At 41.3% G+C, this 19089-nt stretch overlaps 1 protein-coding gene and 1 long non-coding RNA gene across 2 annotated transcripts in view; one reads left to right on the top strand and one right to left on the bottom strand.

The window, feature by feature from the left end:
• Positions 1–16769, bottom strand: part of ast (protein asteroid) — a 30459-nt gene extending 13690 nt beyond the window's left edge. The window contains exon 1 of the mRNA XM_067767325.1: positions 15715–16769. Within this exon, the coding sequence (XP_067623426.1) occupies positions 15715–16695 (981 nt within the window). The 5' untranslated portion in view covers positions 16696–16769. The remainder of the gene's footprint in view (positions 1–15714) is intronic.
• On the top strand, positions 13883–14331 carry LOC137240711 (uncharacterized). Its single transcript, XR_010949810.1, has 3 exons — positions 13883–13934; positions 14039–14206; positions 14275–14331. It is a non-coding gene; the product is annotated as an uncharacterized lncRNA (long non-coding RNA).
• Positions 16770–19089: the final 2320 nt, after the last annotated feature.

Here is a 19089-nt window from a genome sequence, read left to right as displayed (position 1 = left end):
TAGGATGTTCACGCGCGTACTCACCGAGGACCGTGAACACCCTGGCAGTCCACGCTTAGGTCGGACTAGCCTTTCGGAGTTTGGACGAGTTCTCCAGATCAAAATGTCTACACCTTTTTTTTGTTTTGCCTTCCTGTGCGAGCGATACCCACTAGAAACCATCTTTCGAAGTTTTGACGAGTTCTCCATAACAAATGTCTAATCGCCGCAAAGCCCTTTTAACTAGGAAACAGAAATTATTCCCAACTTGACTTAATTTTTCTTTGATGGACCCATGTTGCCCCGCTAGCTTCGTAGTAGGACTTTGAGACTCTTATCTCAGGAGTGAGTCGTGCCCCACGTTGCTTGTCGTCGGAGATCCCTGGCAGTGGCGTCCCACAGATGATCCGGTTTCCTGTTCGCTTCACCGTCAGGTCTTCAAAGCGAAGCAGGTTTGTTACGGTCTGCTGCTACGGTCTACGGCTACGACCCACTTGGGAGCGTGTTCACGCGAACACATCTAGCGATGTGGCGAAAGGTGCGATAAAAAAATTATCGAAAAAGAAGGAAAAGGCAGACCGGCCATCACTAGGGAGAAAATTTTTTTTCTTTTAGCAAGAGTTTCCGGCTGCATACACACGAAGAAAGATAACAAATTTTGGTAAGAAATAAAAATTGAGAAAAATCGCCGAGTTTCCGGCCAGATCGACAACAAAAAAGATGAAGGTGGTAAAACGTATTTACCTAGTGTGTTTATAAATGATTATTGGAACTTACCACGTGAACATTTTCCCATCAATGAAACAACGCCAGAATTAGATTTGCATTTAACCTATCAACCATTAGGCATGTTCAAGTGGCAATTGTATGCAGCGCAGCAAATGTAAAAAAATGGGTGGTAATAAATCTTAACCTAGTGAGGACACTACCACCGGCGTAAAGGCCAGCACGAAGCTTTATCGCCACCTGGGTCATTTGGTCACCTCGGACCACAGCGCCAACCGCCACCCACGGTGCCTACTATTACCACGGGCATCACCATCGGTAGTTCCTCCCCCAACTCCTTCATAAGCGCAACCACGAGCGCAACAACCATCAGACGTACCGCCACACCAGTTGCAACGCACGTAGCGGGGCCACGTACATAGGCTTGCGGCCACTAATGGTAACACCAACAACAGGCGGTACCACCGACCCAAATACTAGCCGCATTCTTATTAGCTGCGTTCATACCGGCAATAATACTACTAGCGCATCCTTATTGGCTGCGTCCATCCCGGTTATAACAATACTAGCATAACCCGTATCAGCTACGACCAGACGGGCTACAATAAACCAGCTACAATGCCTATACTCCATGGCCATAAAAGCTCATAATTTAAAAAATCATGTGCTGAACTACCGGTTTCGAAGAGTCCTTAAATGATTCCGGAAGGGTTCCAAAATGATATCAAAATAGTCCAGAAATGATCCCGACGGGATCCCGGACAAATCCCGAAAACTATCCAGAAATTATCCCGTAAGGGCCCCAAAATTATCCCGAAATTCCCCTAACGGGATCCCGAAAACCATCCAGAAATTATACCGGAAGAGTCCCCAAATGATTCCGAAATAAACCCGACGCGATCCCGAAAACCATCCATAAATGATCCCGGAATACTCCCGAAAAAGTCCCGAAATAATCCTCACGGAATCCCGGAGGGATCCCGAAAACTATCCTGAACTGATGCCGGAAGGATCCCCAAATGATCCCGAAATGACCCTGACGGGATCCCGAAAGTCATCCAGGAATAATACCGGAAGGATCCCCAAATGATCCCGCAATAGTCGCGAAATAACTCCGACATATTCACGTACTTAGCAATGAATTCAAGTAGCCAGTTTTGATATTTTTATTTACAAGTGGGGGTGTGACTTTAATTCGATTTTAAAACTTTTTCCGTCGGCATGTACAAAGACAAATATGAAGTTCGTTTGCCAATTTGCAAAAATATTGCTCAAAGTATGTACGAGTTATCGCACTTGAAAGTCCAAAAAATCTTATTTGGAAAATAGTTGGTGCCACGCCCATTGTCCAAAAAAATTATGTGGATCAACTACATGCAATGTCAGTAATTTACGTGCCAAATTTAAATAACGTGGCTTCTTTAAATAAATAAAAATAAATGTAAGGCGCGATAACCTCCGAAGAGATCTAAGGCCGAGCTTCTCTTCCAATTTGCGTCGTGCTCCTCTTGATTTTTCCCTACAAATTGGCCGGACGGGACCTACATGTTTTATGCCGACTCCGAACGGCATCTGCAAGGCAGATGAGTTTTCACTGAGAGCTTTTCATGGCAGAAATACAATCGGAGCGCTTGCCAGACACTGCCGAGGGGCGACCCCGCTTAGAAAAATTTCTTCTAATTGAAAAATCTTATTTCTAAAATTTTGATGTTGCTTTGCCCGGGAGTTGAACCCAGGGCATACGGTGTGATAGGCGGAGCACGCTACCATCACACCACGGTGGCCGCCACGGTGGCTTCTTTAGATACTCAAATATTGCATGTTCTGTGCGGAAATTTCTATATACAGAAAGAGGCGTGGCTACTGACCGATTACGACCATTTTTTTTTTTGGAAAGCTTTCCTATCATAGCAGAATGCGGTTTACCAATTTTCAATCTAATAGATGTATTGGAACGAAATTTATTGCGAAAATCCACTGCAAGTTCACCATTTATACTACGAGATTTACGATCTAGTTTGTTTATGATAAATTTCTAGTATTTCTAACAGAAATTTTCAAAAGTCCATAAGGTTTTAAATTTTAGGAATCCAGGAGGATCGATTGGTATTGTAAATGTAACGTAAGCGGTATAATGAAACAAGGTGTGAACTTAATATAAGTAATGTATAATCTATTATAAATAATGCAACTCTGTATTTACTTGGTATTTAAACAATGAATACAACCATGTATATGTATGTAAGAAAATATAATAAAAAGAAAATGAAATGGCGACACTTCCGGCTTGAGCATAAAACGAATAAAGACGTGTTTCCTAGCAACTTAGATTATATCCACTATAATCCGCTTAACATTAGCGAAAAAATATCTGATTTTCAGCTCAGGTGTGGGGTGAATACCCAAATCAACGATAAACAACATTATTTTCAGGGAACAATGGAGGAAGCGCCGATTAATATGGCCACTTCCAACGAAGACGTCACCAAGGCTCTACAACAGGCTGGGGTGCAATTTCCACCAACGTACAGCAATTACGTAAATTGCTCAAAAGCGTTATAGGCGATTATATGGAGTCGATTCCTAGCACTGATCTTGTTATAGCCGCTCCTAATTCAGTTATCGCTAACAATGCTAATACCGCCGGTGCTGCCGCCAAGAACACAGCCGCTAATACTCCTGATATTACCACGGCCGGTACTAATATTAACGCCACTGCTGCTAACGACGTCACTGACGCTGCTGACATCCATAACACTGCCTTTGATGCCACCAATAATATCGTTACCACCGATGCCGACGCCGCTGCCGCTGCCGCTACGAATACTACTGTCTTTTCTACCATCAATAATATCACTGCCGCTAGTATTGACACTACTAATGCCACCGCCGTCAAGCAGGTGACGACATAACATATCCCGTTCGCCAATTTTTACGTGATCTTGAGAAGATCATGGAGGCCTCAGGAGCGGATCAACATTTCCGGCTGGTGGAACACAGTTGACGCAAACCAACAACCAACGGCAAACTGTGACGAAGCCAACGGAGGAGGCAAAAGTTAAATGTTTCAACTGCTCCAGAAACGGGCACATAAAACCAAATTGCCCATTCCCGATACGACCAGACGGATCCTGCTTTCGATGCTGGAAGATGGGGCATGTTGTTGTTGTTGTAGCGATAAGGTTGCTCCCCGAAGGCTTTGCGGAGTGTTATCGATGTGATGGTCCTTTGCCGGATACAGATCCGATACGCTCCGGTACCACAGCACTATTAAGGTGCTAGCCCGACCATCTCGGGAACGATTTATGTGGCCACATTAAACCTTCAGGCCATCCCCTCCCTCCCCACCCCGAAGTTCCATGAGGAGCTTGGGGTCGCCAGAGCCTCATCTGTTATGGAAACAGGATTCGCCGCGGATAGGTGAGGTTGACAATTGGGTTTGGAGAACCTATATGTTGCGCTGGCAACCTGAAGGGTTGCGCTACACATCCCTTGAATCTGGTATTTTAGTTGCCTCTTACGACAGGCATACCTATCGCGGGTATATTCTGACCCCCTTACCGGCTGGGGGCGAAGATGGGGCATGACCACCGCTCCTGTCCAAATCAAGCCAAAGTGCTAAAGAAGCGAGAGATAGTTACTGTTGCTGAATACGACGATGACTTAGCAGACGAGATGGATATATAATTTATTTATTTACGGTCTTTAAGACCTAGTTCAAGGTAAAAAAAAAAAAATATATATATATAAATAAATTGTATACATTACATGATGTTTTCAATATTGTAAGTATAGTTTTTAAGACAATCAGAAGTCCAATTTCTTATAGTGTACTTTCTCTTTTTGACACCGGCAGCCCAATCAGTTTGATGAGACGGTCACTGGTCCCAGAACAGCTAAGGGAAAACCATTCGATTAGGACAGGGCCAAATTATAAAGGCATCGGGGGGAACAAAATTAAAATTCTTTATAAAATAAAATGTAATATCAAATTTATAAACAAGCTAAGAGAAATTGAATTAAATGTCATTGAAGATCGAAGTATGAGTATGCCGGTTATTCTGGGACGTGACTTTCTTAGCAAGTTCAATATTAGTCTGATTAGTGATCGCAATAGATATACCATAGATGAGTTACTGAGAATGAGAGATGATATTAAAAGTTATAACCCTTATAAAGCAAAGCAGTTTGTAACTGATTCCGACGCACACCTTTCTATTACTAAATCAAACTGGTTTGATGGTCAAAATCAAAATGACTACCCCTGTAAGTTTCAAGATCCTGTCGCTATTGACGTATCTGACGACCCCTCTGCCGCTAGCGGACCTCATGACCTCATCGTAGCTGACGTACCTGACATCTTCTGTATCGAAATTCCACATGACGAAAAGAACCTACACATAAGTACTAAGTTAACTAAGCAGCAGCAAAATGATTTAGAACGGCTTATTAGAGATGCATACTTGGACTTGGGTACACAAGCCGAAGCATTAAAATACGAAATGAAGATACATCTTTCCATTGTGCTCCCCGAAGGCTTTCGTACGCTGAAAGAACACAAGTGCAAATCATAGTTAACGAACTCTGCCGAGATGGAATCATAAGACCTAGTAATTCGCCTTACGCTTCGGCAATAGTACTAGTTAAGAAGAAGAGTGGTAAAGTACGCATGTGTGTGGATTATCGGACGTTGAACAAAATGACTGTCAGAGATAATTACCCATTGCCCCTAATCGATGATTGCATAGAATATCTAGAAAATAAACACTTCGGTAATAGATATGAAAAACGGGTTGCACCAAGTGTAAATGGCTCCTGAGTCAATACCCCTAACTTCTTTCGTAACACCTAACGGGCAATATGAGTATTTAAAGATGCCATTTGGACTTAGGAACGCCCCTGCCGTATTTCAACGATTCATAAATACTATTTTTAGGGATATGTTAGATACAAGAAAAATTATTATTTACATGGACGACATCATCATAGCTACCGAAAACTTTGACGAACCCATAACCCTGCTGAAGTTAGTATTGGAACGACTGACCTTACGGGTATGAAGATCAATTTGGATAAATGCCAATTTGGATACGACGAAGTTAATTATTTAGGATATGTTGTGTCACGGTCAGGAATATTGCCCAATGACTCCCACATTAGAAGTATACAAAATTTTCCAGTTCTGACAAATACAAAGCAGTTAGAATCGTGTATAGGTCTCTTTTCATATTTTCGCCGCTTTGTGCCTTCTTTTTCCCAAATTGCTAAACCGTTGCAGAATCTTTTTAAGAGAAACTCACCATATAACTTTGACGAAAAATGCCTCGATGCCTTTGCCGAACTCAAATCAAGATTAGTCAAGAGCCCAGTCTTGGCAATATTTAACCCGTCTAAGGAAACGGAGCTTCACTGTGATCCCAGTAGTATAGGATTTGGCGCAGTGTTATTGCAACGGCAAGATGATAATAAATTTCACCCTATATTATATTTTTCGAAAACAGCGTCAAGTGCCGAATCAAGATATCACAGCTTTGAGCTGGAAACCCTATCCATCATATACGCACTTAAGAGATTTAGGACTTATTTAGAGGGTATACCCTTCACTATAATAACAGACTGCAACTCATTGATCATGACTCTTGAGAAAAGACAGTTTAATTCTCGGATTATCAGGTGGGCACTTGAGCTCGAAAATTACGATTATAAGATAAAGCACAGAAAAGGACCATCCATGGGGCACGTTGACGCTCTCAGTAGGAGACAGATAGCATTGATAGTAAACACTGACGATGTGGAGTTCCAGATACAGATTGCACAAGAGCGAGACAAAGATATTAGTTCTATACGGCGCCGACTAGAAAACGAGGATGACAACGACTATCATTTAGTGGATGGGCTCGTTTACAAAGTAGGGCCGGACGGTAAAAAGGCTCTTTATGTACCCAGTGAGATGGAACATAACGTTATACAGCTGATACATTGGAAACTATGTCACCTATCGGCGGAAAAGACTCTCGGAAAGTTAAAATGGTATTACTGGTTCCCAAACATGCGACAAAAGGTAGAAAAGTTTGTTAGGAATTGCTTGAAGTGCATTATGTATGCGACACCACCACAGGCTAAGGAAGGACCTTACATGTCATCCCCAAAACTCCCCTGCCATTTGATACGATTCATGTGGATCATTTCGGACCACTTCCGTCACTTAAGTCAAAGAAAAAGCATATTTTGGTTGTCATTGATGCATTCACTAAATATGTAAAACTCTACCTAACTAACTCAACTAGCACTAGAGAGGTCACTGCGGCCTTAGTCAAGTACTTCAGTTATTACAGTAGGCCACGGCGGATAATTAGTGACCGAGGCACTTGCTTCACATCTCTTGAATTTAGTTAATTTTTGTCGAAGCGAAATATTGGCCATGTGCAGGTCGCAGTGGCTTCCCCACAAGCTAATGGGCAAGTGGAAAGAGTGAATAGAGTATTAAAAACCATGTTGGGAAAGTTAACCCATCCCATCAACCATGATGACTGGGTTAAAAAGTTGCTCGAGGTCGAATACGCAATTAGTAAATCTGTACATAGCACCTGCCGGGATACCCCGAGTCGACTTCTATTTGGAGTCGAACAACTCGGAGTGGTAATTGACGAGTTCACTGAGTATTTCCAAGAGAAGACTTGCTCAGGCGAAGAACGAGACTTGGATCGCATACGCCAAAATGCATCCGAGTTCATTGCTGCCCGTCAAGAGTACGATACCACGCGGGCTTCCATAAATAAGGCTCAGAGCAGAACCTATGACGTAGGAGACTTCGTGGTAGTTCGAAATGTTGACACCACTCCTGGAAGTAACAAAAATGTATACCTTTGTACAAAGGACCTTACAAAGTGCATAAGATACTAGGAAACGACAGGTACGTCATAGGCGACATAGATAATTGCCAGATTACCCAAATCCCATATGATGGCGTCATAGAGTCACCGAATGAAGATGTGGCGGCAACCCGCCGAGGTTTGCGTCGAGAATACAGAGAAGGATCCACTAGAAATAGGTTAGGCTTCCTTGTTGTGTTTGATCGAGGTCGATCATGCATCAGGTTGGCCGAGTTGTAAATGTAACGTAAGCGGTATAACGAAACAAGGTGTGAACTTAATATAAGTAATGTATAATCTATTATAAAGAATGCAACTCTGTATTTACTTAGTATTTAAACAATGAATACAACCATGTATATGTATGTAAGATAATAAAAAAGAAGAAAAGGAATGGCGACACTTCCGGCTTGAGCATATAATGAATAAAGACGTGTTTTCTAGCATCTTAGATTATATCCACTATAATCCGCTTAACATTAGCGAAAAAATATCTGATTTTCAGTATCAAATTTTTTTAATTCGGATAAGCCGTTTCTTTGTTATGAAGCGGGACTTTATTTCGGCCTTAAAAAATAAGTCTTGATTTAACTTTTATTTTTAAAAGTCCGAGTTTTACTAGTTCTATCGGACTTAAAAAATAAAAATACAGATTTTACTTTTATATGTGGACTTTTATGGAAAAAGTTCGAAAAATAAAAAGGATGCAGGATTCGACATGATATTGCTATAGGGATACCTGGGAACTCAAACATTTTCACCTAGGACAATTTTTTGACCAGGACTTTTTCGACTCCGAAAAAAAAAATTATTTATATAAGTTAACCGGGGATTGCCCGTATCGCTTTAAATGTATGAAAACATTTATTTCAAGCAATTTTTAGTTATATAATTTATTTAATAATTTGGGAAAAATTTAAACAACGTGACATCAGGACGGACAAGCGACAGCTGTTTCGATTATACCTTGTAAATCTCTTCCAAGCCTTTTCTCCCGGGAGTGGGAGTCGAACCCGCACTCCTACGATAGTTGAAATGGTTATAAACGCATTCAGCTACGGAATGCCTTAGTTGTTGTAAAGTTTTTCCCAATTGCCTTCTTCGCATATATTATCTTCCACACATTACATATAATTTTCTTTAATCGGGTTTCCAGTCAAAATAATCAGAAAAACGCCTTTATTATTTTATTGCCGACGTTTCGACCGTTTATTGTGGTCTTCTTCAGGGCCTAGTTACAAACATTACATAATTCGTATGTAGTTATGTGTTGAAGTTATGCCTGTTTGTAAGGCGGTTTTCAGAGAAACTTGGTATTTGTTGTTGTTTTTGTTCTATTTATAGAACTACAACGAATTAACCAAATGTTGTAAGTTAACCGGGGATTACACGTATCGCTTTAAATGTATGAAAACATTTAGTTCAAGCAATTTTTAATTTTATAATTTATTTAATAATTTGGGAATAATTTAAACAACGTGACATCTGGACGGACAAGGCGACAGCTGTTTCGATTATACCTTGTAAATATCTTCAAATCTCTTCTTCTTGTTTAAATTTTTTCCAAATTATTAAATAAATTATAAAATTAAAAATTGCTTGAAATAAATGTTTTCATGCATTTAAAGCGATACGGGCAATCCCCGGTTAACTCATATAAATAGACAACAAATACCAAGTTTCTCTGAAAACCGCCTTACAAACAGGCATAACTTCAACACATAACTACATACATACGAATTATGTAATGTGTGGAAGATATTATATGCGAAGAAGGCAATTGGAAAAAACTTTACAACTAAGGCATGACGTAGCTGGATGCGTTTATAACCATTTCAACTATCGTAGGAGTGCGGGTTCGACTGCCACTCCCGGGAGAAAAGGCTTTGAAGAGATTTACACGTATAATCGAAACAGCTGTCGCCTTGTCCGTCCTGATGTCACGTTGTTTAAAGTATTCCCAAATTATTAAATAAATTATAAAATTAAAAATTACTTGAAATAAATGTTTTCATACATTTAAAGCGATACGGGCAATCCTCGGTTAACTCATATAAGTAGACAACATTTGGTTAATTCGTTGTAGATCTATAAATAGAACAAAAACAAAAACAAATGCCAAGTTTCTCTGAAAACCGCCTTACAAGCAGGCATAACTACATACGAATTATGTAATGTCTCTTCCCAAGGCAGTCGGTTCTATGTACCGGAGCGACTCGGGATTTTTCCCGACCAAGGACGGTCATTTCAGTGTGACCCCATTTAATTTGTTGCGTCCCTCCCACAAATTGTCATCCTCCCAGCAGCTTCTTGCAGCAGGACTGCTCCATATTCTCTTACTCCGGGAAGGCATCGAATCCAATCCGGGTCCGTCTCCTGACCCCGGTCCTGAGAAATGGTTTTGCTGCATCTGCCGGAAAAGAATCTTTTTAGGACGGTCATACTGTGTTCAGTGTGTCTCGTGTAAGGGATGGTTGCATCGGAGAGGTTGTTCTGGGCTTGATCCCAAAACCCGACGTCCACGTAACTTTTATAAATCATGTGTGGCTCCTTGCTGTTCACGCCCAAGGGCGTCCCGTAGTCTACGCCTAAGCGCCCCCCCCCCCCCACTACCTTCCAGCAGCCCCGCTGCTCAGCAAGCCACAACAAGTACCCGCTGCTGCTCGCGCCCCACGGCGGCAACAACTCTAACAGCTGCTACCACTCATAACTACTACCTTCGTAGTAGAGTCGGTAGCAATGCTAAGCATCAGACCTTGCCCCCGTCTTCTCCCCCCCCCCCCCCCCTCTTTTCCGACAGCAATCGTGTAGGTCAGGGAAACAGACTCTTAGTCCCTACCTCCGTTTGCGCCGTTTGCCAGCACAGAATATATATGTGCGTTTATCATACACCACTCTGTGCAATATTATATATTTGATCCTGGCATCGACCGCATGGACAATGTCTTAGAACGTCAAGGCCTATCTGTACGGTCAGGCGATGCCCACCTAGAAATCAGCAACATCTACATCCCCCCTGCCACCTGTTGCCCCAGTGGATACCGCCTTAATATCAGAGCCTTACTCACTGGCAACAATCGCATTATCTTAGGCGATTTCAATGCCCATCACGATCTATGGCACTCAAACTTGCGGGCGGACAGTAGGGGTGAGATGTTGGCGGATCAAATAGAAGAAACGACGTTCTACACAATAAACGGAGACGCCCCCACACGTATGGTAGGAATCTGTCACAGTTCGCCAGATATCTCAATCGTGAGCGCAGAACTCGTAAACTGCGCCAACTGGCAGCCGATGGTAACATTGGCATCCGACCACCTGCCTATACTTATTTCGCTCGAGCGTACCGCCGACTTCATCGTCACCGAAAAACGCACTTTCATAAACTTCAAAAAAGGAAAGTGGGACGAATATAAATCTTTTACAGACAACCGCTTTGCTGCCCTCCCTATCCCGGCTGATGCCCGATAAGGGGAGCGTGCCTTCCGTAAGGTCATTGAATCCACCTCGGCACGTTTCATTCCCGCTAGGAGAATTCCCGAAATCCGGCCCCACTTCCCGGCGGAGGCCGCAAACTTAGCGAGAGAACGTGAGCTTATATGACAGCTTGATCCAGGCGACCCCCAAATAAGGTATATATAACGCATCAGATTGCTTGTGGACGAACACAAGCGGGCGAAATGGGAGGAGCACCTAAGAGGTTGTAACCTCTCTACCGGTGTGGGTAAACTTTGGTCCACCGTAAAGTCCCTATCGAATCCGACTAAGCACAAAGACAAAGTTTCCATCGCCTTTGGCGACAAAGTGCTGTCGGATGCGAAAAAATGCGCGCGCGCTTTCTGCCGGCAATATATAATGCAACCTACGGTCGACAAAGATAGACGGAGAGCCAATAGACACGCACATAAACACAAATTCAGGGCGTCACCAATCCCCATCACCGCTAAAGAGGTTGAGGACGCCATTGGTCGCGCTAAACCATCCAAAGCAGTGGGGCCCAGACGGCATAGCCATGCCGGTGCTTAAAAGCCTAGGGAAAGAGGGTTTCAAATATTTAGCGCATGTCTTCAACCTGTCTCTTTCCACGTTTGTCATACCCGAGAAATGAAAAATGGCCAAGGTGGTCCCGCTACTAAAGCCTGGGAAACCAGCTAACATAGGAGAGTCGTATCGTCCGATATCTCTCCTATCGCCAGTAGCAAAGACGCTTGAAGCCATTTTGCTCCCTTATTTCCAAGCAAATTTGCAGCTAGCCTCTCATCAGCATGACTTCAGAAAACTCCATAGCACTACCACCGCGCTAAATGCCATTAGCACCCAGATAAATTGCGGTTTAAATCAATACCCCCACCATAGAACAGTATTCGTAGCGCTAGACCTGTCAAAAGCTTTTGATACGGTCAACCATGGCTCGTTACTGCAAGACCTGGAAGGGTCTACCCTTCCCCCATGTCTTAAAAGGTGGACCGCAAATTATCTAGGTGGTCAGCAAGCATCGGTGCAATTTAGAAACGAAACATCAAAACCAAGGAGAATTAAACAAGGGGTGCCACAGGGTGGTGTCCTATCCCCACTTTTGTTTAATTTCTACATATCTAAGCTACCTTCACCACCGGAAGGAGTCACAATCGTTTCCTACGCCGATGACTGCACAATAATGGCCACAGGCCCAGTCCCAAAGATCGATGAGCTATGCAATAAAATAAACGGCTACCTCCCTGATCTCTCCAGTTTTTTCGCCTCGCGATACCTGGCATTATCACCGACTAAATCTTCCGCGACCTTATTTACAAAATGGACGTCCCAAATGTCGACCATTTTGAACATCCACGTCGATGGCACTACCCTACCGACTGTCCTACACCCCAAAATCTTGGGTGTGACGTTTGATCAGGATCTACATTTTGGTGAGCCCGCAGCCGCACTTGTTCCGAGAATTCAGAGCCGTAACAAAATCCTCAAATCCCTCTCTGGCAGTACCTGGGGAAAAGATAAAGAAACGCTCATGACTACATACAAAGCAATTGCCACGAGCTGTCTTCTTATGTCCCCAGAACACCATCTGCATAATGAGGCGAGAATACTCCCCATCAGGGAGAGAAATGAGATGCTGACCAAACAGTTCCTGTTGAATACCCAGAAACCTGAGCATCCCAACAGACATCTGATTGATGAACCAGCACCACCTAGGGGCTTAAGGAGTCATCTCCGTAAGCATTTTGAGGAAATACGGCACCTGAGAACCCAGCCGTATGAAGCAAAAAAACAAAAGCAGGTCCTTGGTGAACTCCATAAACAGGCGTCGGACCTTTATGCCGGGAATTGCCCGGTGAATCCAGTACTTTAAGAAAAGTATCCAAAACTCACGGAGGAGGAACGCATACTCCCCAGGGAAACGCGTGTCACTCTTGCTCAACTTCGTTCTGGATACTGTAACAGGTTAAACTCTTACCTATCCAGAATCAACCCCGACATACAAAATGCATGGCCCGCTTGCAATGTGTCCCCACATGACACCAACCATCTCTTTAATTGTAATGTGGAACCAACGCCTCTAACACCCCTTTCCTTATGGTCCACCCCTGTTGAAACGGCAAGTTTCCTTGGACTCCCGTTAGAGGATATTGATAACAATTTGTGATCGGTCGCGGCTGTTAGGTGGGGCAAAGCATTGATACAACAACAACAACAACAACAATTATGTAATGTGTGGAAGATAATATATGTATGCGAAGAAGGCAATTGGGAAAACTTTACAACAACTAAGGCATGACGTAGCTGAATGCGTTTATAACCATTTCAACTATCGTAGGAGTGCGGGTTCGACTCCCACTCCCGGGAGAAAAGGCTGTGGAGAGATTTACAAGGTATAATCGAAACAGCTGTCGCCTTGTCCGTCCTGAAGTCACGTTGTTTAAATTTTTCCCAAATAATTAAAAAAAAAAATTATTATTTTCCATCCCTGATATAGCTACATAACAAACTATGAAATAAGCAACTGTTTGAAAAGGCTGTTCGAAAAAAGTCTAGACCCTAGGAGGAAAGGCGAACGGGGCAACAGAAAGTATAAAAGCAGCACAAGCTGAGGAATTGATTTTAGCAGCCTATAATTGAAAGATGCGATTAATCAAATTTTTAAGTACTACTACAGTAGTGTAAATAAAGCATATTTTGCAAAACTCAATATTTCATTTATTTATTCGACAGTTTCTCAGACTCTAGCGAGAACAATTGGGAACAACTTTACAACAACTAAGGCATGACGTAGCTGAATGCGTTTATAACCATTTCAACTATCGTAGGAGTGCGGGTTCGACTCCCACTCCCGGGAGAAAAGGCTTTGGAGAGATTTACAAGGTATAATCGAAACAGCTGTCGCCTTGTCCGTCCTGAAGTCACGTTGTTTAAATTTTTCCCAAATAATTAAAAAAAAAAATTATTATTTTCCATCCCTGATATAGCTACATAACAAACTATGAAATAAGCAACTGTTCGAGAAGGCTGTTCGAAAAAAGTCTAGACCCTAGGAGGAAAGGCGAACGGGGCAACAGAAAGTATAAAAGCAGCACAAGCTGAGGAATTGATTTTAGCAGCCTATAATTGAAAGATGCGATTAATCAAATTTTTAAGTACTACTACAGTAGTGTAAATAAAGCATATTTTGCAAAACTCAATATTTCATTTATTTATTCGACAGTTTCTCAGACTCTAGCGAGAACAATTGGGAACAACTTTACAACAACTAAGGCATGACGTAGCTGAATGCGTTTATAACCATTTCAACTATCGTAGGAGTGCGGGTTCGACTCCCACTCCCGGGAGAAAAGGCTTTGGAGAGATTTACAAGGTATAATCGAAACAGCTGTCGCCTTGTCCGTCCTGAAGTCACGTCGTTTAAATTTTTCCGAAATCATTAAAAAAAAAATTATTATTTTCCATCCCTGATATAGCTACATAACAAACTATGAAATAAGCAACTGTTCGAGAAGGCTGTTCGAAAAAAGTCTAGACCCTAGGAGGAAAGGCGAACGGGGCAACAGAAAGTATAAAAGCAGCACAAGCTGAGGAATGGTCAGTAAGTTTGATTTTAGCAGCCTATAATTGAAAGATGCGATTAATCAAATTTTTAAGTACTACTACAGTAGTGTAAATAAAGCATATTTTGCAAAACTCAATATTTCATTTATTTATTCGACAGTTCACAGACTCTAGCGAGAACAGAATAAAATAAACGGCTACCTCCCTAAACTCTCCAGTTGTTTCGCCTCGCAAAACCTGGCATTATCACCGACTAAATCTTCCGCGACCTTATTTACAACATGGACGCCCAAATGTCGACCATTTTGAACATCCACGTCGATGGCACTACCCTACCGACTGTCCTACACCCCAAAATCTTGGGTGTGACGTTTGATCAGGATCTACATTTTGGTGAGCACGCAGCCGCAATTGTTCCGAGAATTCAGAGCCGTAACAAAATCCTCAAATCCCTCGCTGGCAGTACCCGGGGGAAAAGATAAAGAAACGCTCATGACTACATAAAAAGCAATTGCCACGGGCTGTGTTCTTATGTCCACAGAACACCATCTGCATAATAAGGCGAGAATACTCCCCATCAGGGAGAGAAATGAGATGCTGACCAAACAGTTCCTGTTGAATACCCAGAAACCTGAGCATCCCAACAGACATCTGATTGATGAACCAGCACCACCTAGCCCCAGGGAAACGCGTGTCACTCTTGCTCAACTTCGTTCTGGATACTGTAACAGGTTAAACTCTTACCTATCCAGAATCAACCCCGACATACAAAATGCATGCCCCGCTTGCAATGTGTCCCCACATGACACCAACCATCTCTTTAATTGTAATGTGGAACCAACGCCTCTAACACCCCTTTCCTTATGGGCCACCCCTGTTGAAACGGCAAGTTTCCTTGGACTCCCGTTAGAGGATATTGATAATAATTTGGGATCGGTCGCGGCTTTTAAGTGGGGCGAAGCATTGATACAACAACAACAACAACAGGGCAGAAGCTGCGATATAATCAAGAGATTCTCAAATTCGTTAAAGTATAAATGCCTCCACAGATTGTGTGAGATATTCGACCCTAATTGATTTTTTAAATATTCTCACTTACCTTTCGCAACCGACTCAAAATCTGCCGCATTGCTGACTGAACAGTCTGTTCCTTTAGCCAACGCAATATTACTTGTATTCGTTTTTGTTGTCGCTGTACCTTACGACTGCGTCCTACTTTGCCCATTCCAGCAGCAAAAAAATTACGAAAACGTGAACGTGCTATATAATCATTGCCCAGCAATGCAGCAAGAAGGGGCAATTTTTCCTTAGAAAGTGAACGTCGTTCTATCAAATGTTCTATACGATAAATACAGCAATCTAAAAACTTATAAGTCTTGCCCTTTTTGGGTGCATTCTTTTGTATATTATTCACTTTTATATCACCAACAATGCGATTCGATTTTGTTAACTTTTCCATATGTTTAGCTTCATTCTTACGCAAACTACGTCCAGTTAAATGATTATCGCCCGATTCCTCCTGTTCCACCAGACGCTTAGTATGCGCTTTAATAGTTAATGTTATCAATGGTATATATTGTACGTTATATATATAAAAATCTGAATCATATGTAAGCACAGGGCATCCCAACTTTCGGCTAAGTGTAGACAATTCATCATCTGCTTCAAAAGCGCAACGCATTACTGCCACATTACAATCTCGCACCGCATCCATAAAAACTTCTTTAATTAGTAGTGGGAAGACAGTTTTTGTGTCACAGGGATTGACACGTTTTATGACTGAGATTTTACCACGCAGCCTTTTACCAACGGTAAGTAGTTTGCGGCTCTCGTAGCCACCATCCATTAGTACGTAAGGTTCGATATTGCATTCGGCTAGCACTTGAAAGAAATTCACTACAGCTCGATAGAAAACATCATAGTCGCCTCCGAATGTTGAAGTTATGCCGGAGACATCGTTGTACAAATTGCATGATAAACTGTCTCCATCAATGACTATATTGCAGTCGTGTAGCTCATATGGCAGCAGATATAGTTCTGCATGTCGTGCTATAAAGCCAGTCAGCCCGCGTACACCCATTTCTAAGGAATACTGGATTCAAATTTTAAATTTTATTCTGATTCTTACTTGTTTAATCTTTTGGTTTGTTTTGATCAGACAAGCCATGTGTTTTGTGTTCACAATAGAGATTTACAACGAATATCGGAATAGTTTCAAAGGAGAATAACACTTTTAATTGAACAGGGGTGTATTTCTTGGACCATATTTATGAGATAAACCGTGTTTAATTTTACATGTATATACATCTACATTTGCTTGTAAAAAGAATGCATATTAGAAAATATTTAGGAGACCAATTTTTTTTTTTTGCGGCTTGAATTACGGGTTGGATTTTATATAAGGTGACACGATTTTCAAACTTTTGTTGATTAGTGGGGGTAGAGAGGGTCCTAACAATCACCAAAATGGAATCCGCAGCTCTAGCAAACTCTTATAGCGTTTTCTTTTCTGGCTAAAGTGTTACGCTTTTTGTACGCCGCGCAAAGGTTGTTGTTCTATTCTAAAACACAGGCAACGCCTTTACGGGGTATTTCGTTCTTTTGGGAAAATTGTTGCCTGCTCGCAACGCAAAAGTGTTACACTTTTACTCTGTATAAAATGGCGGTGTGGCAGTGCAACTCTGCGAAACTCTCAATTCGCTCTTAAGTTCCACATATACTCTGTTAATATGAGTGAAAAAAATTTTCTGGGGTAGGAGTAACTCTATTAAGGTTTTACCAATTACTTAGGTAACAATTTATATCAGAAAAGAAAACGCTATTAGTTTATGAAATATAAGCTTTTTAATTTCCAAATTTAGTAAAATTTCAACTTAAGTCCTGCACTTAAAATTCGGGTCGCACATGTCGAAAAAACGCGTATTTGCGTCAAGATTCAGAATCCGAAAGCAGAAACTATATTTTTTATTTCGTTTAAAAGTTATTCGCGGAAAACCCGTCGATACCATTGTCGTTTTTTTCGTTGTTGCAATTAAACAAACGAAAATATATGAAGGTGGTGAATAGTGTTGCCAGCCCCGCAACAATATCTTTTTAACTTGGTAGAACATTATAAGGTGGTGGCACGTCGACATAAATGCAAACAAACATACCCTATCAATGTATTCTGATTTTGTAAAACTCTTTGACGGGTTTGTTTGGAGGTGAGTTTTTAAGTTAGTTTTCTTATTGGTGGTGTCGGATCGGTTAAGGGTAATTTTCTTAAAGGTGTTCTACGCAGAATGACTGTGCATGGCCACCAAAAAAGAGCTTTTTCAAATTTTTGGTAAATAAAGACTATAAAAGTTAAAGATATATATACATCAGATGAAAGGTATTTTTAAAAGTTATTTTTCGATTTTTTAATTTTTGAAATCCATCCACTAGTTTCGGAGATATTTTGATTAGAAAAATTCATTTTCGCCTTTTGACATGGAATTACCCCCAAACCTTTCATTTGAAGCAAAAAAGAAATATACCGTTGGAATCAGCATAAAAATCTCTAAAAAGTCCGATTTTTTTTTTTTTTTTTGACAAATGTATGTGTTCTCCACTTAAGCCCCTTTTTCTAAATTCTTATAAAAAATTTAATATTTACTTAAAAATCTCGCGCTTCGGTAAATTAAATACATTAATTTCAAATCAGAGAATTACAAAAACAAAACACATTGTTAGTGTATGTTTGTTTGCATTTATGTCGACGTGCCACCACCTTATAATGTTCTTCCAAGTTAAAAAGATATTGTTGCGGGGCTAGCAACACTATTCACCACCTTCATATGTTTTCGTTTGTTTATTTGCAACAACTAAAAAAGCGATATTAGTATCGACAATTTTTCCGCGAATAACTTTTAAACGCTTTCGGATTCTGAATCTTGGCACAAATACTCGTCTTTTGATACCACTATCGACATGTGCGACCCGAATTTTAAGTGCAGGACTTAAGTTGAAATTTTACTAAATTTGGAAATTAAAAAGCTTATATTGCATAAACTAAGAGTTTGCTAAAGTTGCGGATGATAATTTTGTGATTTTTAGGACCCCTTCACCCCTCGAAAAAAAAAGTTGGAAAATCGTGGCACCTTATTCAAAATATTCCCCTAAATTACTTGCGCGCTTTGGCTAGGGAGGTCGATTATTAATACAATTAATGTATCGCATTATTTCACCCAATTTAATGAATTCATATCGCCATTGCCAATCACGAGAATTGTCTTAAGCCCGCGGCACAATGACATTTTTCATATAGATTCGTTTAACACAAGCTTATGCATTCCAATAACATCGCCACGATCAACCAAAATGTTGCGTTCGTAAATATGAATGAACTTCAAACTTGGCAATTGAAGTTTATTACGCCTTGCCCATTTATAGAGTTGGGATTGTACCGGGTATTTACCATTTTTATGGGTAAATACCAGGAAAATACCCGGAA

The sequence above is a fragment of the Eurosta solidaginis genome, chromosome 2 (genome assembly GCF_040869045.1).
Source record: "Eurosta solidaginis isolate ZX-2024a chromosome 2, ASM4086904v1, whole genome shotgun sequence".
NCBI classification, from domain to species: domain Eukaryota; kingdom Metazoa; phylum Arthropoda; class Insecta; order Diptera; family Tephritidae; genus Eurosta; species Eurosta solidaginis.
Note: the sequence above shows the minus strand (reverse complement) of the source record. Positions and strands in the feature narration are given on the sequence as shown.